Source organism: Salvelinus alpinus, chromosome 1 (assembly GCF_045679555.1).
Source record: "Salvelinus alpinus chromosome 1, SLU_Salpinus.1, whole genome shotgun sequence".
In the NCBI taxonomy this organism is placed as follows: domain Eukaryota; kingdom Metazoa; phylum Chordata; class Actinopteri; order Salmoniformes; family Salmonidae; genus Salvelinus; species Salvelinus alpinus.
This window is the reverse complement of record NC_092086.1, coordinates 54,657,588-54,684,230: the sequence shown is the minus strand read 5'-3', so window position 1 is coordinate 54,684,230 and position 26,643 is coordinate 54,657,588. Positions and strand designations below refer to the sequence as shown.

The following is a 26,643-nucleotide window of genomic DNA, read 5'->3' as shown; positions in this document are numbered from 1 at the left end:
TTTTGCCAGTCCTGTCTGGTCCAGCGATGGTGGGTTTGTGCCCATAGGTGACGTTGTTGCCTGGGATGTCTATTGAGGACCTGCCTTACAACAGGCCTACAAGCTCTCAGTCCAGCCTCTCTCAGCCTATTGCGGACAGTCTGAGCACTGATGGAGGGATTGTGCGTTCCTGGTGTAACTCGGGCAGTTGTTGTTGCCATCCTGTACCTGTCCCGCAGGTGTGATGTTCAGATGTACCGATCCTGTGCAGGTGTTGTTACACGTGGTCTGCCACTGCGAGGATCAGCTGTCCGTCCTGTCTCCCTGTAGGGCTGTTTTAGGCGTCTCACGGTACGGACATTGCAATTTATTGCCCTGGCCACATCTGCAGTCCTCATGCCTCCTTGCAGTGTGCCTAAGGTATGTTCATACATATGAGCAGGGTCCCTGGGCATCTTTCTTTTGGTGTTTTGCAGAGTCAGTAGAAAGGCCTCTTTAGTGTCCTAAGTTTTCATAACTGTGACCTTAATTGCCTACCGTAAGCTGTTATTGTCTTAACGACCGTTCCACAGGTGCATGTTCAATAATTGTTTATGGTTCATTGAACAAGCACGGGAAACAGTGTTAAAACCCTTTACAATGAAGATCTGTGAAGTTCTTTGGATTTTTACGAATTATCTTTGAAAGACAGGGTCCTGACAAAGGGACGTTTCTTTTTTTGCCGAGTTTATATATTATGTATAGTATGAAATGAAGTGCTGTGCAAATGTAAGGGGAAAGGGGTGGGTGAGGGGGTGGGTGAGGGATAGGAGGAATGGGGCATAAGGAATGGTTGGTTACAGAGGCAAGCATCATGTTTACAAAGATTAATCAAAGACGATTCTTCTTTTGTCTCTTGTATTCCACCTTGTCCGATTGTTGAAATCATTTCACTAGTGTTGCGTCTTGCGTGCCTAATTGTCTATGTTGACTGGTAGCACGTTTTAAAAGTAATGGAGGACAGAATACAGAGAAGATCATGACAAGACTTTTATGACATTTTGAGTCTCTTTGTTTTCCTTTGTTGTCACCATTGATCCGACACGTATCCATCGTCATGTCAAACCTGAATAGGACTATACATGAATTGTAAATGGAATATGGTTTTATTCATGTGTTTCCTGTATATTTTAGTGTATAAATTAATATTTGATTTTCCTCTTGTGTTTCAGCACGTACGTTGGCACTGTGGAATCTGACCCTCACGCCCAGCAATGTCACTGCCGGTGAGTACAGTAGAAATGTTCATGTGGTCCCAAAGTGTAAGTGTGTCTTGCCTGGTATCAGTTTATGTGTCACTTTTTGATGCTTTTGCAAAATATATGATTCACGGTATGTAACACAAAAGAGCTGCATTCATTTTGATACAGAGAAAACATGTGTCTAGGGCTAGTTTTGTTACTCAACTGACAAAGGGCTGCACTCACAGCAACATCTTAGACATTAATCAACATCAGGGTCTGAAGGTATGTGTTAAAAAGTATTGGTAATGACAGGCCATGCCATGTGTGTTAGTTTTGTTTGAATTTAAGGACCTTTTCATTTCCATTTTTGATCAGAATCCATTTTGTTACATTTTTCATTCAATTTTTGTAAAGAGAATAACAACAAATAAATGGATTAACACATTCCAACTTGAATCAAACTCTGGACATTGGATTTGTATGAGGCAGAACTATACAAACCAAATAAATCCAATTTTATTTGTCACTTTCACATATTTAGCAGATGTTATTGCGGGTGTAGCGAAATGCTTGTTTTCAAACTTCCACCACTCTCCATTGTAGCTAAATTATTAGGATGGAAATTGCATTGGGACAATTATATTAGACGATTTAGCCACTACTCTTTATTTTACGGTCCTATTTTTTCCTATATTCGGTTTACGGTTTAAAGTAAATGTCACATCCCGCTGTGCTCTTCCAAAACAGAAAGATACATTTGACCCCCCTCCATGAAATGAAGGGGAGGATTTTCTCTAAGCCAATCACTAGGGCTTTTCTTTGGCAGCCCATGATGCATTGCTGCCTGTAGTTGTAAAAACTGTGCAGGACAAATTAGAGTCCCCTTTGTTTGATTAATAAGTAACACATTTTTCTACCAAAGCCCAGAGTAATGTTATCAGCCGTATGAGGGCTGCCTGCTTGCCTCCTCCAATCTGACGTGCTCTAATTAGTTTTAAACTGCCTGCAGCTCCATAACTTTGCGTTTTATCTCCATTTTAGTTTATCAGAATCGTGTTTGGGGATGTGCTGGGTTTTCAAATCCCTCCAGCGTCTCTACCTCTCTCATTTACATAGTGAGGCTTGGATGTCTTCACTGAAGTTTTAAATCTTTGGGGAGAAAAAAAACATCGGAAAGTCTTCTCTCCTTACGACTCATCGAATCACTAGCATATGTAGTCCGACAACGCTAAATGTACCCAGACAGACACCTCCTATTTTGCTTATGTGTTCTCTTCTCTTACTCCATCTATTTATCCATCCATAACCCTTTACGGAAAAATATGTGGATTTTCACGTGATCACATATCCTTTCACCTGTGAAACCATGTAGTTTTGGAACACGTCACGTGATGATATTTTAAATTAAGTTTCACATTTGACACATTTTCACATTTGAAAATCGAATTTGTACTTTCATGTGAACAACTTTCACGTGAAAACTGAATTCTCACATGTTAAAATCAAATGTGCAGTTCCACATGTAAGAAAAATTCACATGTGAAAATCTAACTCTTACATGTTTAATTGCATTTTCACACGTGAAAAACGTTCATGTGAAAATAGAATTTGGAGTTTTCCATTTTAAAAGCATTTATTGTTACATTTATTTCACATGAGATCATGTTTTCACATGTGAAGTTTTGTGTTATCACAGGTTGCTTTTACATGTTGTCACGTTATCACATCTTCACAGAAATTCATTTGGTTTTTCCGTAAGGGTACTGACATCTATCTAGCCCAGATATGGCTTGCCTCAATTACTATTTCAACATGGTGTTATAGCTAAACAGAGCCTATCCACCCGAGCAATCTGCCTACCTCTTCTTCACAGTCTGCTGCTCTCTACGTTTCTCTCTGTCATTCCCTCTCTCTCATTCAGTTGTTGTCGCTCTCTCAACCTCGCTCCCTCTACCATTCCCTCTTTCATTCACTCATTCTCTCCCCCTCTCCTCCCACTCTCCCAGCTCACCTGACTAACAGACACAGCCGCCTCGCTGGTAGTGCAGCAGCTGTCACTAAAGGTTACCTGCCCAGCTGTATCCCTAGTGTGGTGGTTGCTGTTGTTGCTGTTTTGTTGTTGGCATGGTCATCATGGAAGGCCGCAGTGAGGTGTTAATCCCCTTATCCCCAGGTTCAGGTTTGCCGCTACCTGTAAGCATGTTTTCCACTAGCGTGTTGTTGCTAGCACGTTAACACAGATGTTGTTGCTAGTACGTTAGTGACCCACGGTGGATTACGGGTCCATAGCAGGCCACACAGATTGTGACTCATCTTTGCTTATTTTCCATTAATTGGAAATATGATTTTATCATGCTTTCATCTTTACGCACATATATTGCTATCATCTGTTGTGCTCAGGCATTGCAGTAATGAACAAACATGACAGGGGAAAACTGCAACCTAACCCTAGATGTAAATCGCTCTGATAAGAGTGTATGCTAAATTACTAAAAATGGAAATGGAAAACACCGTAAAGAGAGACAGAGACCTGAGATGCAAGCATTGTTATTGCTGAGATAATCTATATGCAATGAAAGCTAACCCAGTCGCCTCCCACTATGCAGCCAATGTTCCGGGTTAACACGTAATGTCTGTGCATAATAGAATGTCAGTTTGTCGTAGAGAAACTGCCTGCGTCACTGCCTTGTTGGCCACATACCCCATACACAAAATAGTGGCTAGCAAGATGGAGATCACAAAGGTTATTTTTAATGTGTGCATTTCACAAGTAGCTAGTTTGTAGCTAGTTTGCATCAACCACCATCATTTAAACAACTGCAAAGGTTTTGCTTGTACATTCTGGATTGAAATCGTAATGTTCTCTGCATAGTCTGCCTCACGATTGGTTGGGAGAAGGGGAAACACCCCGGAAACAATCATTTCCCCCCCTTATCGAACTACCAAAAGAGTCCGTCATGAATTGCAGACCCTAGTCACTGCTGTTGACAAGGGTTGGGTTTACAAGAATATTAATCTAATTACCTTTGGGATTCTTGTAAAATAGCCTCTGTACTTAGTAGTGTGGATAATCAATAGGAGACCGGTTCACGGCTTGTGACGTTCGTGGTGACTTCTGTGATGCGGTGTATCTAAAAGGTCACTAATGTTTCCTGCCGTGTCAAAACGACCAAGAGCTTCGATAGCTCCTTTAATAGATCTTACTCACACACACACACACACAATTCCTTCCCAATTACAAGGTAAAAATGCCATCCACCCAAGGCATAGCAGATTAACACAAGGCATTAACACAATCTGTTCGCATACGTCTGCCACACAAAGATGTGAGGAAACGGAGAGCACCAAGGCTTTGGACAATGACACACTTTATAGAGTGAATGCAATGTCTACATCCCCACCCTCTTCAAGTCCTGATGCAAATCAACTAGAAAAGCTCTTTTTCAGACGTGAATGAAAACCTACATTTTTCTCTGTCTACACAGGTCCAGTTACACCTCAATGCACTATAATCTCTTTAGCAGACATTTCAATTGCATTCAGCTGGGGTTACACATAGAGCTCTGTAGGAGATGGAACTGATTGCTTTTTCAAGTCATGTTTAACATTATTCAATATCTATTTGACTTGATTTATTAGGATCCTCATTAGCCGACGCCATTGGTGACAGCTAGTCTTACTGGGGTCCGACACATAACAAAAAAAAAACTTTACAGACAAAAGACTTTACAATTTACATACAGTACCAGTCAAAAGTTTGGACACACCTACTCATTCCTGGGTTTCCTTTATTTGTACTATTTTCTACATCGTAGAATAATAGTGAAGACATCAAAACTATGTAGTAACCAAAAAAGTGTTAAACAAATCTAAATATATTTTATATTTGAGATTCTTCAACGTAGCCACCCTTACCCTTGATGACAACTTTGCACACTCTTGGCATTCTCTCAACCAGCTTCACCTGGAATGCTTTTTCAACAGTCTTGAAGGAGTTCCCACATATGCTGAGCACTTGTTGGCTGCTTTTCCTTCACTCTGCGGTCCAACTCATCCCAAACAATATCAATTGGGTTGAGGTTGGGTGATTGGGGAGGCCAGGTCATCTGACGGAACACTCCATCACTCTCCTTCTTGGTCAAGTAGCCCTTACACAGCTTGGAGGTGTGTTGGTTCATTGTCCCATTGAAAAACAAATGATAGTCCCACTAAGCACAAACCAGATGGAATGGCGTATCGCTGCAGAATGCTGTGGTAGCCATGCTGGTTAAGTGTTCCTTGAATTCTAAATAAATCACTGACTGTGTCAACAGCAAAGCACCCCCACACTATCACACATCGTTCACGGTGGGAAGCAAACGTGGAGATAATCCTTTCACCTACTTTGAGTCCCACAAAGACACAATGGTTGGAACCAAAAATCTCAAATTTGGACTCATCTGACCATAGGACAGATTTCCACCAGTCTAATGTCCATTGCTTGTGATTCTTGCCACAAGCATGTCTCTTCTTATTATTGGTGTCCTTTAGTAGTGGTTACTTTTCAGCAATTTGACCATAAAGGCCTGATTCACGCAGTCTCAGCTGAACGGTTGATGTAGAGATGTGTCTGTTACTTGAACTCTGGGAAGCATTTATTTGGGCTGCAATTTCTGAAGCTGGTAACTCTAATGAACTTATCCTCTGCAGCAGAGGTAACTCCGGTTCTTCCTTTCCTGTGGCGGTGCACATGAGAGCCAGTTTCATCATAGCACTTGATGGTTTTTGTGACTGCAATGAAGAAATGTTCAAAGTCCTTGAAATGTTCTGCATTGACTGACCTTCATGTCATATTGTAACGATCGTCGTCTGAAGATGAGGAATCATCGGAACAAAGCGCAGCGTGGTAAGTGTTCATGTTAATTTATTAAAACAGAACACTAAACAAAATAACAAAGAGAATGAAACGAAACGAAACAAAACAGTCCTGTCTGGTACAGACACAAAGACAGAAAATAACTACCCACAAAACACAGGTGGGAAAAGGCTACCTAAGTAAGGTTCTCAATCAGAGACAACGATAGACAGCTGCCTCTGATTGAGAACCGCACCCGGCCAAACACACAGAAATAGAAAACATAGAACACAAAACATAGAATGCCCACCCCAACTCACGCCCTGACCAAACCAAAATAGAGACATAAAAAGGAACTAAGGTCAGGGCGTGACACATATAGTAATGATGGAATGTCATTTCTCTTTGCTTATTTGAGCTCTTCTTGCCATATATGGACTTGATCTTTTTCAAATAGGGATATCTTCTGTATACCACCCTTACCTTGTCACAACACAACTGATTTGCTCAAATGCATTAAGAAGGAAAGAAATTCCACAAATGTACTTTTAACAAGGCATACCTGCTATTTTAAATGTATTCCAGGTGACTACCTCATGAAGCTGGTTGAGAGAATGCCAAGAGTGTGCAAAGCTGTCATCAAGGGTAAGGGTGGCTACGTTGAAGAATCTCAAATATAAAATATACTTTTTTTGGGTACTACATGATTCCATGTGTGTTATTTCATAGTTTTTATATATTCACTATTAACTACTATTAGAAAATAGTACAAATAAAGAAAAACCTTAGGTGTAGGTGTGTAGGTGTGTCCAAACTTTTGACTGGTACTGTACATTTAAAAACATTAACATGTAGTGTGTGTGTATGTATGTATGTATGTATGTATGTATGTACAGTGGGGAGAACAAGTATTTGATACACTGCCGATTTTGCAGGTTTTCCTACTTACAAAGCATGTAGAGGTCTGTAATTTTTATCATAGGTACACTTCAACTGTGAGAGACGGAATCTAAAACAAAAATCCAGAAAATCACATTGTATGATTTTTAAATAATTAATTTGCATTTTATTGCATGACATAAGTATTTGATCACCTACCAACCAGTAAGAATTCCGGCTCTCACAGACCTGTTCGTTTTTCTTTAAGAAGCCCTCCTGTTCTCCACTCATTACCTGTATTAACTGCACCTGTTTGAACTCGTTACCTGTATAAAAGACACCTGTCCACACACTCAATCAAACAGATTCCAACCTCTCCACAATGGCCAAGACCAGAGAGCTGTGTAAGGACATCAGGGATAAACTTGTAGACCTGCACAAGGCTGGGATGGGCTACAGGACAATAGGCAAGCAGCTTGGTGAGAAGGAAACAACTGTTGGCGCAATTATTAGAAAATGGAAGAAGTTCAAGATGACGGTCAATCACCCTCGGTCTGGGGCTCCATGCAAGATTTCACCTCGTGGGGCATCAATGATCATGAGGAAGGTGAGGGATCAGCCCAGAACTACACGGCAGGACCTGGTCAATGACCTGAAGAGAGCTGGGACCACAGTCTCAAAGAAAACCATTAGTAACACACTACGCCGTCATGGATTAAAATCCTGCAGCGCACGCAAGGTCCCCCTGCTTAAGCCAGTGCATGTCCAGGCCTGTCTGAAGTTTGCCAATGACCATCTGGATGATCCAGAGGAGGAATGGGAGAAGGTCATGTGGTCTGATGAGACAAAAATAGAGCTTTTTGGTCTAAACTCCACTCGCCGTGTTTGGAGGAAGAAGAAGGATGAGTACAACCCCAAGAACACCATCCCAACCGTGAAGCATGGAGGTGGAAACATCATTCTTTGGGGATGCTTTTCTGCAAAGGGGACAGGACGACTGCACCGTATTGAGGGGAGGATGGATGGGGCCATGTATCGCGAGATCTTGGCCAACAACCTCCTTCCCTCAGTAAGAGCATTGAAGATGGGTCGTGGCTGGGTCTTCCAGCATGACAACGACACAAAGCACACAGCCATGGCAACTAAGGAGTGGCTCCGTAAGAAGCATCTCAAGGTCCTGGAGTGGCCTAGCCAGTCTCCAGACCTGAACCCAATAGAAAATCTTTGGAGGGAGCTGAAACTCCGTATTGCCCAGCGACAGCCCCGAAACCTGAAGGATCTGGAGAAGATCTGTAGGGAGGAGTGGGCCAAAATCCCTGCTGCAGTGTGTGCAAACCTAGTCAAGAACTACAGGAAACGTATGATCTCTGTAATTGCAAACAAAGGTTTCTGTACCAAATATTAAATACTGCTTTTCTGATGTATCAAATACTTATGTCATGCAATAAAATGCAAATTAATTACTTAAAAATCATACAATGTGATTTTCTGGATTTTTGTTTTAGATTCCGTCTCTCATAGTTGAAGTGTACCTATGATAAAAATTACAGACCTCTACATGCTTTGTAAGTAGGAAAACCTGCAAAATCGGCAGTGTATCAAATACTTGTTCTCCCCACTGTATGTATGTATGTATGTATGTATGTGTGTATGTGTGTGTGTGTGTGTGTGTGTGTGTGTGTGTGTGTGTGTGTGTGTGTGTGTGTGTGTGTGTGTGTGTGTGTGTGTGTGTGTGTGTGTGTGTGTGTGTGTGTGTGTGTGTGTGTGTGTGTGCATGCGTGTGCGCATCAATCAGTTGCAGTTGAAGTCAGAAGTTTACATACACGTTAGCCAAATACATTTAAACTCAGTTTAAACAATTCCTGACATTTAATCCTAGTAAAAATTCCCGGTCTTAGGTCACTTTATTTTAAGAATGTGAAATGTCAGAATAATATTAGAGAGAATGACTTATTTCAGCTTTTATTTCTTTCATCACATTCACAGTGGCTCAGAAGTTGACATACACTCAATTAGTATTTGGTAGCATTGCCTTTAAATTGTTTAACTTACGTAAAACGTAAGGTTGCCTTCCACAAGCTTCCCACAATAAGTTAGGTGAATTTTGGCCCATTCCTCCTGACAGAGCTGGTGTAACTGAGTCAGGTTTCTAGGCCTCCTTGCTCGCACATGCTTTTTCAGTTCTGCCCACAGTTGCAAACCATAGTCTGGCTTTTTTATGGCGGTTTTGGAGCAGCGGCTTCTTTCTTGCTCAGCAGCCTTTCAGGTTATGTCGATACAGGACTCGTTTTACTGTGGCTATAGGTACTTTTGTACCTGTTTCCTCCAGCATCTTCACAAGGTCCTTTGCTGTTGTTCTGGGATTGATTTGCATTTTCGCACCAAAGTACGTTCATTTCTAGGAGACAGAACGCATCTCCTTCCTGAGCGGTACGACGGCTGAGCGGTCCCATGGTGTTTATACTTACGTACTATTGTTTGTACAGATGAATGTGGTACGTTCAGGCGTTTGGAATTTTCTCCCAAGGATGAACCAGACTTGTGGAGGTCTACAATTTTTTTTGCTGAGGACTTGAATGATTTCTTTTGATTTTCCCATGATGTCAAACAAAGAGGCACTGAGTTTGAAGGTAGGCCTTGAAATACATCCACATGTACACCTCCAGTTTACTCAAACGATGTCAATTAGCCTATCAGAAGCTTCTGATGTCATGACATCATTTTCTGGAATTTTCCAAGCTGTTTAAAGGCACAGTTAACTTAGTGTATGTAACTTCTGACCCACTGGAATTGTGATACAGTGAATTATAATTGAAATAATCTGTCTGTAAACAATTGTTGGAAAAATTACTTGTGTCATGCACAAAGTAGATGTTCTAACTGACTTGCCAAAACTATAGTTTGTTAACAAGAAATTTGTGGAGTGGTTGAAAAACTAGTTTTAATGACTCCAACCTAAGTGTATGTAAACTTCCGACTTCATCTGTACACATATATTTCAGTACATACACACAACAAGTAGGTCACTTGGGGGCGAGCCGTTGTGTCGTGAAGTGTTGCTTTATTTGTTTTTGGAAACCAGGTTTGCTGTTCACTAGTGCTATATACGATGGAAGGCTGAACTCATGGCTCTGTATAATACTGTACATTTCATTTAATTTGTTCTGGATCTGGACCACTCTATTCTGGGCCAGCTGCAGATTAACTAGGTCTTTCTTTATAGCACTTAACCCTATGACTGGGCAATAATCAACATAATATAAAACTAGAGCCTGTAGGACTTTATGCTTTATGGAGTGTGGTGTCAAAAAAAGACTTCACTCTCCCCATCTTTAAAACCATTGAATCTATATGTTTTGACCATGACAGTTTACAGTCTAAGATAACACCAAGTGCCACACCTGTCATTACCAGATGCAGCTGAGGTCAAGAACTTAGGGAATGATTTGTACCAAAATATAATGCTCTTAGTTTTAGAGAGGTTCAGGGCCAGTTTATTACTGGCCACCCATTCCAAAACAGACTGCAGCTCTTTGTTAAGTATTTCAGTGACTTCATTAGCTGTGGTTCCTGGTGCGTATATGGTTGAATCATCAGCATACATGGACTCACATTCTTTGTTTATTGCTAGTGGCAGGTCATTGGTAAAAATAGAAAAGAATAGAGGACCTAGAGAGCTGCCCTGTGTTACACCACACTTGACATGTTTGACATTAGAGAAGCTTCCTTCAAAGAAAACCCTCTGAGTTCCATTAGATAGATTTTTCTGACTATGGCAGAGGTTGAAAAGCCATAACACATACGTTTTTTGTTTGCAGAGAAATAGCATTGTATTTGGTCAAACTCCATTTTCTGCAACAGTTTGCTAAGAACTGGCAGCAAGCTGACAGGCCGCTTTACCACTCTTGCATAGCGGAATGAGTTTGGCTTCCCTCCAGGCCTGAGGACAATACTTTCCTCTAGGCTCAGATTCAAGATATGACAGATAGAAAAGGCTATAGAGTCAGCTACCATCCTCGATGCCAGGAGGTGTGTCCTTATTGATCGTTAACAATCATTTTTCCACCTCTCCCACACTAACTTTACAAAATTCAAATTTGCAATGCTTTTCTTTCATTATTCGTTTTTTTTATGCATCATTACGATGTCTCATCAGTACAAGGCATTTCCTGCCTAAGTTTGCCCACTTTGCCAATGAAGAAATCATAAAAATATTTGGCGACGTCAAATGGTTTTGTGATGAATAAGCCACCTGATTCGATTAAATATTTAATTTCATTAAAAGTTTTTTTCATCATTTTTATATAATTGATCTTGGCATAAGTCACATCATTTTTCAATTTGCAGTAAGTCAGATGTGCAGCCAGACTTATTAGCCACTCATTTTGCCCCATCACGGCTCCTAAGTCACTATATCTCAGTGCTAGAGGCGTCACTACAGACCCTGGTTCAATTCCAGGCTGTATCACAACCGACCGTGATTAGGAGTCCCATAGGGCGGCGCATAATTGGCCTAGCGTCGTCTGGGTTAGGGTCTGGCCGATGTTGGCCGTCATTGTAGATAATAATTTGTTCTTAACTGACTTGTCTAGTTAAATAAAGGTTAAATAATACAAGTAAAATAAAAAAATCTCTTTCAACCATACAGTTCCTCATCAGTCCATGCAGCCGTAACAGTTATAACAGTCAGTTTCTTAACAGGTTGCATGTTTATCAATAATTGGAAGAAGCAATTCCATAAATTCATCAAGTGCAGCATCTGGGTGCTCCTTATGATTCACATCAGACCAACAAACATTTTTAACACGATCTACATAAATCACTGCAAAATCGTTTGTATGATCTCTTATACATTATTTTATGCCCAGCTTTTGGAACTTTGGCTTTCCTGGATGTAGCCACTATATTGTGATCACTGTATCCAATGGGTACGGATAAAGCTTTAGAACAAAGTTCTACAGTATAAGTACAAATGTGATCAATGATCTTGTTCCTGTAGTGTTTGTAAACACCTTGGTAGTTTGATTAATAACCTGAACCAGATTACAGGCACTGGTTACAATGAGAAGCTTCCTCTTGAGCGGACAGCTTGATGAAAACTAGTCAATATTCAGGTCCCCAAGAATGTAGACCTCTCTGTTTACATCACACTTCATTCTGTTTGTCTCCAATCCCATGGTGGTGACACAACATGGATCTTTTACTAATATGTTAATATAGATGTTCAATGATTTTTAAGGAAACAATTTTAGGTAAATAGAAAATTCATACAATGGGTTTTTCACCTGAGTGCAAACAGATTGTTGCTCAGACACAGTACAGTATATCATTAAATGTAATAGGTTATTGTAATATGTTTGTAATCATAACTGAAGCCATTCTTTTTCCACAGGCAATAACAAGCCCTATCTTGACTGCCATCGCATTGTATTACAATGCCACGTTTACAGAGATGGGAAAAATCAACAAGGAAATTGGCTTCCCACTTCATAGGAGGTGGCACTATAACCATGTATTTAAATGGTACTTACATAGTCAGATACAGTGTAGCTGTATTGTGAGTATACATTACAGCATTGCAACTGTAATCCTAGTTTGCACTTTGCACATTTCAAATATTTGTAAACAAACTTTCAATCAACATTATTCATGTAATTGTTGGCATTTATAGATTGAGGGGTGGTCTAAAACAAAGCAGTGACTTCCTACTGTTGAATACCACTTCATATAAGAGGGATGGAAATGTAAAATGTAATGGGTTAACATGGCACAACTTTCCAAAATGTACAATGTTCAAACATTAGAAATATTACGGGTTATTATAATTGAATACAGCTGAACACGCCCTGAGGCTGTATCTCAGTTGATGACTGGTGCCATGGTTACGACGTCTGTGACCATGTGTGTGTGTGGTCGACCCTGCTGCTGCCAGTTCCAGTTACCTGTAAGCACTGCTAGGCAGGTCACAGTCGTCATGTCCTGTTCTTTAGTTACCATCCACTTTCTGTTAGACAGCTGTGACACTGCGCTCTTTAACCTCTGTCCGTCCACAATCACAGACACAAGTCCACTGGTTGTAACGCTGGCTTTTTTTCTCTCGTCCTCTCTCTTTCTTTCCTTTTGTGATCCCCTTCTCTGTGTCTGTCTCGCTATCTCCTTTCTCTGTCACTCAGGCCTGTTCTGTAACATGTCCATCGATCCCATCGGTACCTGCTGGCCCAAGAGCACTGCAGGGGAGTGGGTGTCACGGCCATGTCCAGAGATGTTCTATGGTGTCAAATACAACACCACCAGTGAGTAGAGCCCCATTGACAATGCATATTTGTACATGTCTGTCCAATATCCATAGTTGTTTATCGATTTTCAGGGTTTAGCTATTGTTTATTTATACAGGCCTGTCATAAGACGCATACAGTACATAAACACACACACACACGTATGCATGCAGATGCAAACATCCGAGTAAATCTTTGTACATCTGTGCATGTTAGAGTGTGTCGCGACGTGACTATCATTCATGTGATGACAGGGTATTGATCGAATAATTACCAATGTTTAATTATCACGTGATTAAATTAATCATGCAACAATTCACTCATTAGTAACTTGGGGCACCTTAGGAAAAGTTTGTTTAATGAGTCACCGCTTCCCGAATTAACTCAAGAATATATCAGAATATCTCAATATCATGACAGTCAATAATCAATAATTTCCTCAAATCAGTCTCATTCTGAACGTTTTTGACCTCGTAAATTTGCATGAACCCTAGCCTAAATGATGAATCAGCGATACACAAATTGGCTTAATTATTTATTTACTTACTAACTAAATAATCACACAGAATTACATAAACACACACACACAGAATAGATTATCGATTTCTAACATAATGCAATGAAAAGTCCCTAGTGGACTAACCCGATATGACCATTTGGTTACACAATGGGAAGGGAGGGGCAAGATAAGGAGAGCGGGAGAGACAATGGGCTGGTACATACATGTGAAAGCTATGCTCATGAGAATGAATACTTTGCACATGAACCACCGCTCATTCGAAAATAATTGCAATGTATATATTTACGCTTGTATGTCTTTGTCGTTTCTCTGTTGAAATCACCCGGTCCGTCTATGCCTTTGGGGAGTAGTTCAACAGAAGTCTCTGGTTTGTCCACCAGAGGCCAACTGTCCTTTGTAGATGTAGTTTTCTTTGTCTCTGAGTGTTTGCTAGAATGGATCCTCCAGATGTTGCACAAACAGTGGTCTTTGGTCGAGTTTACTAAAACAGCTGCAGACTGCATGTTCCGGTATAGTCTTTATCTTCTTCACTCGTGAGTTTCAGAGTGTCTTACCACTTTCTCGTCTTGTAGTTTTTAAACCATTTGTCAGCCATGTAGCCACCGCTCAACGCTCTCGTCTGTAGAGATTGAAATTACAAACATTTCAACGTGTGGATGATCCTCACGTTCTCTGCTCTAATATGTTAATTCTTCAACAAGTCATTTCAAGCTCTCGCCTTTGAGGGTGGTTCCATCAAGTTGCCGCAATGTCTGTGCTCACATGGGCATGGTTACTGACTTGGAACAAGTTTATATGAAAAACAATTATCTAATTTAGAAGGCTAAAATCACATTGCTATCTTTTCACAAATAGTTTCATATTTAATCATATAAGTTTTACAACATTTAGAATCTGGGAAAATTGTTTATGGCTCTATCACTTCCTAAGTGTCAAAGACAATGAAACAAAACATTTATAAAAGCATAAACAAAAGATATACATAATATAGTTATCACACCTTAATCATATAATGGGACTATATTCCATATACGTCCATGGTCTTGGTAAAATGACCCTATCATGGCATTGTCTAATGTCATATCTAAGGCGTTCCTACTTGGTGGTGTGTTGCTTAGGGCACTATCCTAAGTTGAGAACTACATGATAAGTCTACAGCTGTAAGGCACCTAGCTTCAGACAGTCTACAGGGATGACCTATAGACCTCTGGGGAGAAACTGGTGAGAACTGTAGCTGTAGAGTCAAAAGCCTCAGGGTAAATGTTCAACTTTACTAAGGCTGGTATTTGGCTCGAACCCTTAAGTGATCCTAGCATAAATCCTTATTAAATGTTCTGTTGTACGTGTGTTTATGCGTACACAAGCTCACATGCCCAGGGAAAGAAAACCAAGTATTCTGGTAGGCTGCAACCGGTTCAGAATGAGTCTGACATCATCAGATAATTTCCATGTCAATGCCTGGAGGTTAGTAAAAATGTATGTCGACCTCAAGACCTATGTTAACCTTTCTAGCCCCGGCGTTCCGCTAGCGGAACTCCTCCCACATTCCACTGAAAAGGCAGAGCGCGAAATTCAAAAAATATTTTTTAGAAATATTTAACTTTCACACATTAACAAGTCCAATACAGCTAATGAAAGATACACATCTTGTGAATCCAGCCAACATGTCCGATTTTTTAAATGTTTTACAGGGAAAACACAATATATATTTATGTTAGCTCACCAACAAATAGAAAAAAGCACAGACATTTTTCACAGCACAGGTAGCATGCATAAAATCAACCAATCTAACCTAGAACAAACCAAAGAAACCAAGAAACAACTTCATCAGATGACAGTCTTATAACATGTTATAAAATAAATCTATGTTTTGTTCGAAAAATTTGCATATTTCAGGTATAAATCATAGTTTACATTGCGGCTACAATCAGAAATTGCACCGAAAGCAGCCAGAATAATTACAGACACCAACGTGACATACCGAAATACTCATCATAAAACATTTCTGAAAAAGACATGGTGTATAGCAAATGAAAGACAAAGATCTTGTGAATACAGCCAATATTTCCGATTTTTTTAAGTGTTTTACAGCGAAAACACAATATAGCATTATATTAGCTTACTACAATAGCCTACCACACTACCGCATTCATTCATCAAGGCACGTTAGCGATAGCAATAGGCACGTTAGCGTTAGCGAATAAACCAGCAAAATATATTAAATTTCACTAACCTTCATAAACCTTCCTCAGATGACAGTCCTATAACATCAGGTTATACATACACTTATGTTTTGTTCGAAAATGTGCATATTTAGAGCTGAAATCCGTGGTTATACAATGTGCTAATGTAGCATATTTTTCCCAGAATGTGCGGATATTTCTATTAGACTCTCACCTATTCTGACCAAATAGCTATTCATAAACATTACAAAAAAATACATGTTGTGTAGGAAACGATAGATCCATTAGTTCTTAATGCAATCGCAGTGTTAGAATTCTAAAAATATCTTCATTACGACATAAGACTTAGTTATGGTAAGGGAATAACCAAAACCTGAGCGCAAAGCTACTAGTACACAGTTCGACAGATATATGAAATAGCATCACAAAATGGTTCCTACCTTTGCTGATCTTCCATCAGAATGTTGTACAAGGGGTCCTTTGTCCAGAACCATCGTTGTTTGGATTCAGAACGTCCTCTTTCCCTCTTGAATTAGCAAGCACACTGGCCAGGTGGTGCTAACCTCTCCTTCGTGAACAAATGCAAACGACGCAACACGCCTAACGTCCCGAATAAATTTCAATAGTCTAATAAAACTATATTGAAAAAACATACTTTACGATGATATTGTGACATGTATCAAATAAAATCAAAGCCGGAGATAGTATTCGCCCATAACGACAGCTTTCCAGTAGGCAATAACAGGTCCCAACACGCGCCTTGCAGAGAACAGAAAATGGGGGACACGTTGTTCCAAGAGGGTTTATTCGACCTCAGACCGAGATAATCAACTCATTTTTCCTCTCACTTCCTCTTGACATCCAGGGGAAGGTGTATGACGTGCACGTATAGTCATACGTATCATGCCCATTTATAGGCAGGCACTTGAACACAGCATCGATTTCAGACTTTCCACTTCCTGGTCAGAAAGTGTGCTGCCAAATGAGTTGTGTTTTACCCACAGACAAAATTCAAACGGTTTTAGAAACTAGAGAGTGTTTTCTATCCAATAGTAATAATAATATGCATATTGTACGAGCAAGAATTGAGTACGAGGCCGTTTAAATTGGGAACGATTTTCCCCCAAAGTGAAAACAGCACCCCCTGTCCTCATCAGGTTGGGACCTGTAGTAATTTTACTACACGTGAATGTATCTTACACCATTGTAGTGGCGATAGGTATGAAAGAGTCTATTTCATTGCTATGTTATCCACTAAGGAGCTAACCTCACAACGGAAGTACTCTATAAGCACTGAACCAGTCGTACGTGGTGTGATCATGGTTCATGACTTCAAATAACTGTCCTCCTGAATGGAGGATTCTATTTACAGTGGGAAGAAAAAGTATGTGAACCCTTTAGAATTACCATGTTTTCTGCATAAATTAGTCATAACATTTTATCTGATCTTCATCTAAGTCACAACGATAGGAAAACACAGTCTGCTTAAACTAGTAACACACAAACAATTATAATGTGTCATGTCTTTATTGAACACACCATGTAAAAATTCACAGTGCAGGTTGGAAAAAGTATACTTTTTACTACACTGTGAATGTTTAAATGATGTATTGAATATTGACAAGAAAAATACAATAATGTGTGTGTTATTAGTTTAAGCACACTGAGTTTGTCTATTGTTGTGACTTAGTTGTGATTGTTGTGATTTTATGTAACATTTATGCAGAAATCCAGGTAATTCCAAAGGGTTCACATACTTTTTCTTGCTACTGTATTAGAGGCATGTGTGTTTACCATCAGAAAAGTGTTTTGGAGATTCCCTTCCACGTGTTGCAATCTGAGTGACTACTAACTCCTCTGTCATCAATAGCAATTTGACTTGTTAGGTCTCTAACCTTTTGACTGATTGTGGCTGGACTGACTGTGCTGGCATTGGTACTGGTACTAAAGGGGACCAGTTATCCTACCGATTTATTCTGAAATGTTATCTTACCCGGAACATATGATTAGAGCATTTTACTAGTTGCATTGTATTTGAAACTACACATGGCAAGGAATGATTATTGTTGACATTTGTTTTTTGGAGGTGGAAAGTCCACTGGACTTCTTTTACGACCACTGTGGTACACCTCAGTGATATCGTAGATGTTCTCTAAGGTTATCCCCATCGAGGGGCCTGTCTGCTCCTCTCAGTTCTCATGGAGAAGTTTTCTAGAGGTCGACCGATTATGATTTTTCAACGCCGATACCTATTATTGGAGGACCAAAAAAAGCCGATACCAATTAAATCGGCCGATTTTTATATATATATTTGTAACAAATGATAATTACAACAATAATGAATGAACAAAACACACTTTTATTTTAACTTAATATAGTACATAAATAAATCAATTTGGTCTCAAATAAATAATGAAACATGTTCAATTTGGTTTAAAAAATGCAAAAACACAGTGTTGGAGAAGAAAGTAAAAGTGCAATATGTGCCATGTAAAAAAGCTAACGTTTAAGCTCCTTGCTCAGAACATGAGAACGTATGAAAGCTGGTGGTTCCTTCTAACATGAGTCTTCAATATTCCCAGTAGGTTGTAGTTATTATAGGAATTATAGGACTATTTCTCTCTATACTGTCACGCCCTGACTTTAGTTATATTTGCTTTCTTTATTATTTGGTTAGGGCAGGGTGTGACAAGGGGTGGTTTGTTTAGTTTTTGTATTGTCTAGGGGTTTTGTCTTGTCTAGGGTTTTGTTATCTATGGGGATTTTGTATTGTCTAGGGGTTGTAGGTTTATGGTGGCCTGAGTGGGTTCCCAATCAGAGACAGCTGTTTATTGTTGTCTCTGATTGGGGAGCCTATTTAGTTTGCCATTTTCCATGTTGGTTTTGTGGGTAGTTGTCCACGTTTAGTTGCCTGTGAGCACTACGTTGGCTTCACGGTTCGTTTGTTATTTTGTTAAGTGGTCTTCGTTGACTTAAAAGATGTATTCCAATCGCGCTGCACCTTGGTCCACTCCTTTAAACGGCCGTGACAATACCATTTGTATTTCCTATACCTTTGACTATTGGATGTTCTTATAGGCACATTAGTATTGCCAGCCTAATCTCGGGAGTTGATAGGCTTGAAGTCATAAACAGCGCTGTGCATCTCAGCATTGCTAAGAGCTGCTGTTTGAATGAATGCTTAGGAGCCTGCTGCTGCCTACCACCGCTCAGTCAGACTGCTATATCAAATCATATACCTCATTATAATATAATAAACACACAGAAATACAAGCCTTTGGTCATTAATATATCCAGAAACTATCATTTCGAAAACAAAACGTTTATTCTTCCAGTGAAATACGGAACCGTTCCGTATTTTAGTGAAATACGGACCGTTCCATATTTTATCGAACGAGTGGCAACCCAAAGTCTAAATATTACTGTTACATTGCACAACCTTCAATGTTATGTCATAATTATGTAAAATTCTGGCTATTTAATTATGTACTAGGTTAGGAATAAAATGGCCTTTCAACAGTTCGCAACGAGGAAGGCGGCCCAAACTGCTGCATATACCCTGCCTCTGCTTGCATTGAACGCAAGAGAAGTGACACAAAATCCCTAGTTAATATTGCCTGCTAGCATGAATTTATTTTAACTAATTTCTTTTAACTACATACGCAGGTTTAAAAATATATACTTGTGTATTGATTTTAAGGCGTTGATGTTTATGGTTAGTTACATTTGTGCAATGATTGTGCTTTTTTTTGCGAATGCGCTTTTGTTAAATCATCAAGTTGAAGTAGGCTGTGATTCGATGATAAATTAGCAGGCACCACATTGATTATATGCAACGCAGAACAAGCTAGTTAATCTAGTAATATCATCAACCATGTATAGTTAACTAGTGATTATGTGAAGATTGTTCGTTTTTTATTAGATACGTTTCATGCTAGCTAGCAACTTACCTTGGCTCCTTGCAGCCACAAGGTCCTTTTGATGCTGCACTCGCGTAACAGGTGGTCAGCCTGCCAAGCAGTCTCCTCGTGGATTTCAATGTAAACGGCCATAATCGGCATCCAAAAAGGCAGATTACCGATTGTTATGACAACTTGAAATCAGCCATAATTAATCGGCCATGCCGATTAATCGGTCGACCTCTAAAGTTTACAACTAGATTTGTACCCTGCTCTGGCGGCCTCGTACAGTGTTGCACGTAGTCTGCACGTAATTTCACCAGTGGGAGTCATTGGGTCAGTTGCGCAACTGACACCGTTAGTGTCACTGTAAGGGGTTTCAATCCCATACAAAGTGGAAAATGTATCATCGGAATCAGAATACACTCTGCACGTCGATGCTTTTATTGCTGAGATGGCCGCAGTGTTTGTGGAAGCTACAGTATTGCACGACTCCAAGGAGGAGGGAAGATGCTCATTCAAAGAGACTGCTGGCCGAAATCACGAGAAGGATGATCAATCAGGTTTGCTGATAGAATGTATCGAGTTATCGTAATATCTCCTTGGATCGGATTCTGCACCAAGAGGTTTCGAAACATCTTTTTCTCAAGAATGCTGTCGACAGATACTACTTGTGGATGACTGCATTGCAGCAAGTGTTAGGAGAAGACAGTGTGGTTAGTGGAGACGGCCCTTTTCTCAAATTTTTCTCGCTTTAGTTCTCCACGTAGTAGAACTTCTAGAGAACATTGGTCTACGTTTTGATTGTCCTTGAACCCTTTGTTACCCTTGTGCTCTGACTCTTTGTGTGGATTGGATGCAGGAACGTAGTGATCAGGTCAATTGTAGCTGTAGTCGTCTCAATGGCAACATATTTACAGTTATTTCGACCACGGTTGGTATTTGTTTCATGGTAACCGAAATGTCTGGGCTCTATGTTTCAAAAAGCTGTGCTCGCAAGCTCTCTGAGATGTAAGATTGGCAAGGCAACGTGGGCTGTTGGGCCCAAGTAGGTAATGAAGTTGGGATACATGTTCGACAGTAACATTTGTTTGAATGGTAACAGCTCTTCCATTCCTGTTTCAGTGAGTAGGCCAAAGTAGGCTGAATGATAGGCCTATGATAGTAAGCTTGTGGGTGTTCATTTTAAGCTTGTTTGACAGTGTTAGCCAGTGAACTGTCGTGTTTGCGAGTCGCAGAACCACTGAATTCTATTCTATTTTCAAAGCTGTGGCAAGTTTAGCGTAGTCGTTTTGCACGTGTTGCTATTGTAGACCAATTAACCTTGTTTTTGGGAAGCCACCCAAGGCGTCCTCTGTCTGCTAGGAATATCTCCGTATTGTTTGGCTTTCCAGAAATGGGGTCAAAGGTGTTGAAGTTTTTGACGAATTTGTCAAGGCAGGCAGAGAAGGTTGGCTTCATCCTGTGGGGAAATTGGGGCCGAAAGACCAAGAGGAGAAGCAAAGGTTTGGTTTTGTTGGAGAGGAGGCGCCATATTACTCTGTGCCAAATGGCCAAGAGGAGAAGACTAAAGGACACATGATGGAGGCAAAGTCTGAAACCTTCTTTTGTCTTCACTCCTTTGAGTACCGAGCTCCGGTTGCTTGACTGGATAGTCACGCTGTAGCGCGTGACTGCTCTGGAATTTCTCCAGATGATATCTAAGGGTGGTATTCTGCTGTGTAGCAGAGTCCACTTGGGCGTTTAGAGTACTTATTTTAGACACGTGAGTGTCGCATTTGCTTTGTTCGGCCTCATACTTATCTGTCATGTTTTGCAGGTAGAGGTCTTGAGTACTGAGCAAGAGATTCAGTGATGAGATTTCCTCCGATTGCTTAGAAATCAATATTTCCATCTTCATCACCTGTTCTCTCATCATTCATTTGGTCAGCGACTTCAATGAGATCTGCCGATTTGTCATCCAACTTTGTCATTGTGTTCAACTGATTGTCTTTGGTCTGCAGCATTATGACTATAATATTGTTGCTTTGAGTAACGTTCATCAAAACTGCATGTATGTTATCAAGTTGGGTGTTCCTGTTCGTAGAGAGATTTATCTAGTTTAGCGTGGACTTCATCATATTTAGTTTTGGCTAAATCAATTTGTTCCTGTAGAAAACAATTTTGTTGAAGAGTTTGTGCTCGTTCGTCATCATAAGCTTTAGCAATTACTTTTAATTGTTCAGTTTTCAAACGCAGCTCCTCGGCTAGCAGAATGTTTTAATTTTCTACTTTTGTTATTAGCTTCCCGGTTCTCTCCACCTGTCCCTTCATATCAACCATTTCTTGCTCGTGCTTCTGCTGAGCACTGCGGAACGGGACCAATGCCAATCTCTGGTGGTGATACATCAGGGCTAAACTGGAGAGAACCTTTACAAGGCCTGCGACCAATGGTTGATTTTGGAGAGCGTTTGTCGCAATTTCTGCTGTTTTTCCTGTAATGGCATTGTTATGGTTAGTATCACTGCTGAGGTCAGTGATCAATCCTTTTATGGGTGAGGGTTCACAAATTAGTAGGGGACTGGGGACCACCCCCTCTGATAGCTTGCACATTCTTAATAGATTTGGGTTTTGAGTCGTTGTGGAGCTGCAGAAAACTATTGTAATCTATTTAAATACTTTACTGAACCATCAATACTGGATGAGTAATGTAGGAGTTGGACGTGAATGAATTTTCAAAAGCTAATTTAATTGATTAATCAATGTTAATGATCAATCATACCTGTATAGGCTATTTGGGGAGGATCCACCCCTTTTTTTCCATTTTTGCCTAAACCAAATCTAACTGCCTGTAGCTCAGGTCCTGAAGCAAGAATATGCATTTTCTTGGTACCATTTGAAAGGAAACACTTTGAAGTTTGTGGAAATGTGAAAGGAATGTGGGAGAATAACACACAATAGAGCTGGTAAAAGATAAAAGATAAAAGATAAACAACTGTTCTTTTGTATTTTTTTGTACTATCATCTTTGAAATGCAAGAGAAAGGCCATAATGTATTATTCCAGCCCAGGTGCAATTTAGATTTTGGTCAGTAGATGGCAGCAGTGTATGTGAAAAGTTTTAGACTGATCCAATGAACCATTTCATTTCTGTTCAAGACTGTCCAAATGTGCCATATTTGTTTATTAATAACTTTTCATGTTCAAAATTGTGCTCTCCTCAAACAATAGCATGGTATTATTTCACTGTAATAGCTACTGCAAATTGAACAATGCAGTTAGATTAACAAGAATTTAGGTTTTCTGCCAATATCAGATATGTCTATGCCCTGGGAAATGTTCTTGTTACTTACAATGTCATGCTAATAGCATTAGCCTACGTTAGCTTAACCGTCCCGTGGATGGGACACCAATCAAATTAACCTGAAAGCGTTGCTGTATCTAGGTTAATGTTGAAAAGTTTAAATTGTCACATTGGTAGAAACACATTTGTTTGGACCTTATCCTAAAAGTCTGACAATTTTAACATCCTAGTAAAAATTTAATGAGACAACGATATTCAATCAGTTGAAATTGGTTGGATATCCTAAGTGTAACCATTTGTTTACAAATGTGAGCATGAGGTTGCTGTCACATGAAAAAAAAAAAAATATATATATATATATATATATATATATTTATATACAGTGGGGAGAACAAGTATTTGATACACTGCCGATTTTGCAGGTTTTCCTACTTACAAAGCATGTAGAGGTCTGTAATTTTTATCATAGGTACACTTCAACTGTGAGAGACGGAATCTAAAACAAAAATCCAGAAAATCACATTGTATGATTTTTAAGTAATTCATTTGCATTTTATTGCATGACATAAGTATTTGATCACCTACCAACCAGTAAGAATTCCGGCTCTCACAGACCTGTTAGTTTTTCTTTAAGAAGCCCTCCTGTTCTCCACTCATTACCTGTATTAACTGCACCTGTTTGAACTCGTTACCTGTATAAAAGACACCTGTCCACACACTCAATCAAACAGACTCCAACCTCTCCACAATGGCCAAGACCAGAGAGCTGTGTAAGGACATCAGGGATAAAATTGTAGACCTGCACAAGGCTGGGATGGGCTACAGGACAATAGGCAAGCAGCTTGGTGAGAAGGCAACAACTGTTGGCGCAATTATTAGAAAATAGAAGAAAATAGAAGAAGTTCAAGATGATGGTCAATCACCCTCGGTCTGGGGCTCCATGCAAGATCTCACCTCGTGGGGCATCAATGATCATGAGGAAGGTGAGGGATCAGCCCAGAACTACACGGCAGGACCTGGTCAATGACCTGAAGAGAGCTGGGACCACAGTCTCAAAGAAAACCCTTAGTAACACACTACGCTGTCATGGATTAAAATCCTGCAGCGCACACAAGGTCCCCCTGCTCAAGCAGGCGCATGTCCAGGCCCGTCTGAAGTTTGCCAATGACCATCTGGATGATCCAGAGGAGGAATGGGAGAAGGTCATGTGGTCTGATGATTCAAAAATATAGCTTTTTGGTCTAAACTCCACTCGCCGTGTTTGGAGGAAGAAGAAGGATGAGTACAACCCCAAGAACACCATCCCAACCGTGAAGCATGGAGGTGGAAACATCATTCTTTGGGGATGCTTTTCTGCAAAGGGGACAGGACGACTTCACCGTATTGAGGGGAGGATGGATGGGGCCATGTATTGCGAGATCTTAGCCAACAACCTCCTTCCCTCAGTAAGAGCATTGATGATGGGTCGTGGCTGGGTCTTCCAGCATGACAACGACCCGAAACACACAGCCAGGGCAACTAAGGAGTGGCTCCGTAAGAAGTATCTCAAGGTCCTGGAGTGGCCTAGCCAGTCTCCAGACCTGAACCCAATAGAAAATCTTTGGAGGGAGCTGAAAGTCCGTATTGCCCAGCGACAGCCCCGAAACCTGAAGGATCTGGAGAAGGTCTGTATGGAGGAGTGGGCCAAAATCCCTGCTGCAGTGTGTGCAAACCTGGTCAAGAACTACAGGAAACGTATGATCTCTGTAATTGCAAACAAAGGATTCTGTACCAAATATTAAGTTCTGCTTTTCTGATGTATCAAATACTTATGTCATGCAATAAAATGCTAATTAATTACTTAAAAATCATACAATGTTTTAGATTCCGTCTCTCACAGTTGAAGTGTACCTATGATAAAAATTACAGACCTCTACATGCTTTGTAAGTAGGAAAACCTGCAAAATCGGCAGTGTATCAAATACTTGTTCTCCCCACTGTATATACATATATATATATTAGGCGATTCTTTACCACCAGGGGTCACTTATCCCTGAAAGCTGAATTCGGAGTACCTAACCGGCCGGCGCATATGTCTGAACTGGCTGTAACGTCCGGGGTGTAGCGGAGGAAGAAGTCAGGCGCAGCGAGTTCAGGGTAGCGATACTTTTATTACACCACACCGGTGAAAAATGACACCAACTCAACCAAATGCCCCAAACAGGGGGAACAACAGTTCAGCAAAAAACTCCATACACAAACAACCATGACTTACAGTCGAGTACAAACGTATACTGAAAATAATCCCGCACAACCAGCAGGCGGGCCGGCTGGTAAATAAAGCCCAACCAATTAACCTAACTAAACACAGGTGCAACTAATAAACAGACAAGGGGGAAACAACAGGATCAGTGGCAGCTAATAGGCCGGTGACGACGACCGCCGAGCGCCACCCGAACAGGAGGGGAGCCACCTTCGGTGGGAGTCGTGACACTGGCTCGTAGTATTCAATAATTGAACCTACACACGGACTATGTCAGAGAAACAACCCCAGAAGCAACCTTCAGATCTTGTTCAAATAGAAACACACCCACCCAACAATTCCTGCCTACAGCTCTAATGGTGTATAACGTAATCTACTTTACAATTTCACATAGGCTGAATGCAACATGAAGGCCTCATTCTATCTTAGATTCCTTGCACGGGGCTCCAATATGTCATGATGTGACTACATGTGATGACATACTATTTATCGAATAATTAATTTTTTTAAATTATTACTTGATTAAATTAATAATGTAACAATGAACTCATTAGTAACTTGGGGCACCACGGGAAAAGTTTGTTTAATGAGTCACCATTTCCCAAATTAACTCAATTATATCAGAATATCTCAATATCATAACAGACAATAATCAATCATTTCATCATATCAGTCTCATTCTGAACGTCGTTGACCTCCTAAATACAGTGGGGCAAAAAAGTATTTAGTCAGCCACCAATTGTGCAAGTGCTCCCACTTAAAAAGATGAGAGAGGCCTGTAATTTTCATCATAGGTACACTTCAACTATGACAGACAAAATGAGAAAGAAGAATCCAGAAAATCACATTGTATGATTTTTATTGAATTTATTTGCAAATTATGGTGGAAAATAAGTATTTGGTCAATAACAAAAGTTTATCTCAATACTTTGTTATATACCCTTTGTTGGCAATGACAGAGGTCAAACGTTTTCTGTAAGTCTTCACAAGGTTTTCACACACTGTTGCTGGTATTTTGGCCAATTCCTCCATGCAGATCTCTCTATCTCTAGAGCAGTGATGTTTTTTGTTTAATTATTTGTTTACTAACTAACTAAATAACCACACAGAATTACATGAACACACACACAGTATAGATTATCGATTACGAACATAATGCAATGAAAATTCCCTGGTGGACTATCCCGATATGACTATTTGGTTACATAATGGGAAGGGAGGGGCAAGATAAAGAGAGCGGGAGAGACAAAGAGAATGGGCTGGTACATACATGTGAAAGCTATGCTCATGAGAATGAAAACTTTACACATTTGTATTTGTATTTTCA

The 26,643-nt window shown here is 40.2% G+C and overlaps 1 protein-coding gene across 1 annotated transcript in view; it reads left to right on the top strand.

Annotated features, from left to right (window-relative positions):
• The window catches only part of crhr1 (corticotropin releasing hormone receptor 1), a 180,975-nt gene that overhangs the window by 46,348 nt on the left and 107,984 nt on the right, over positions 1 to 26,643 (top strand). Inside the window, exons 3-4 of the mRNA XM_071409798.1 lie at positions 1,191 to 1,244; positions 13,089 to 13,208. Of these exons, the coding sequence (XP_071265899.1) occupies positions 1,191 to 1,244; positions 13,089 to 13,208 (174 nt within the window). The remainder of the gene's footprint in view (positions 1 to 1,190; positions 1,245 to 13,088; positions 13,209 to 26,643) is intronic.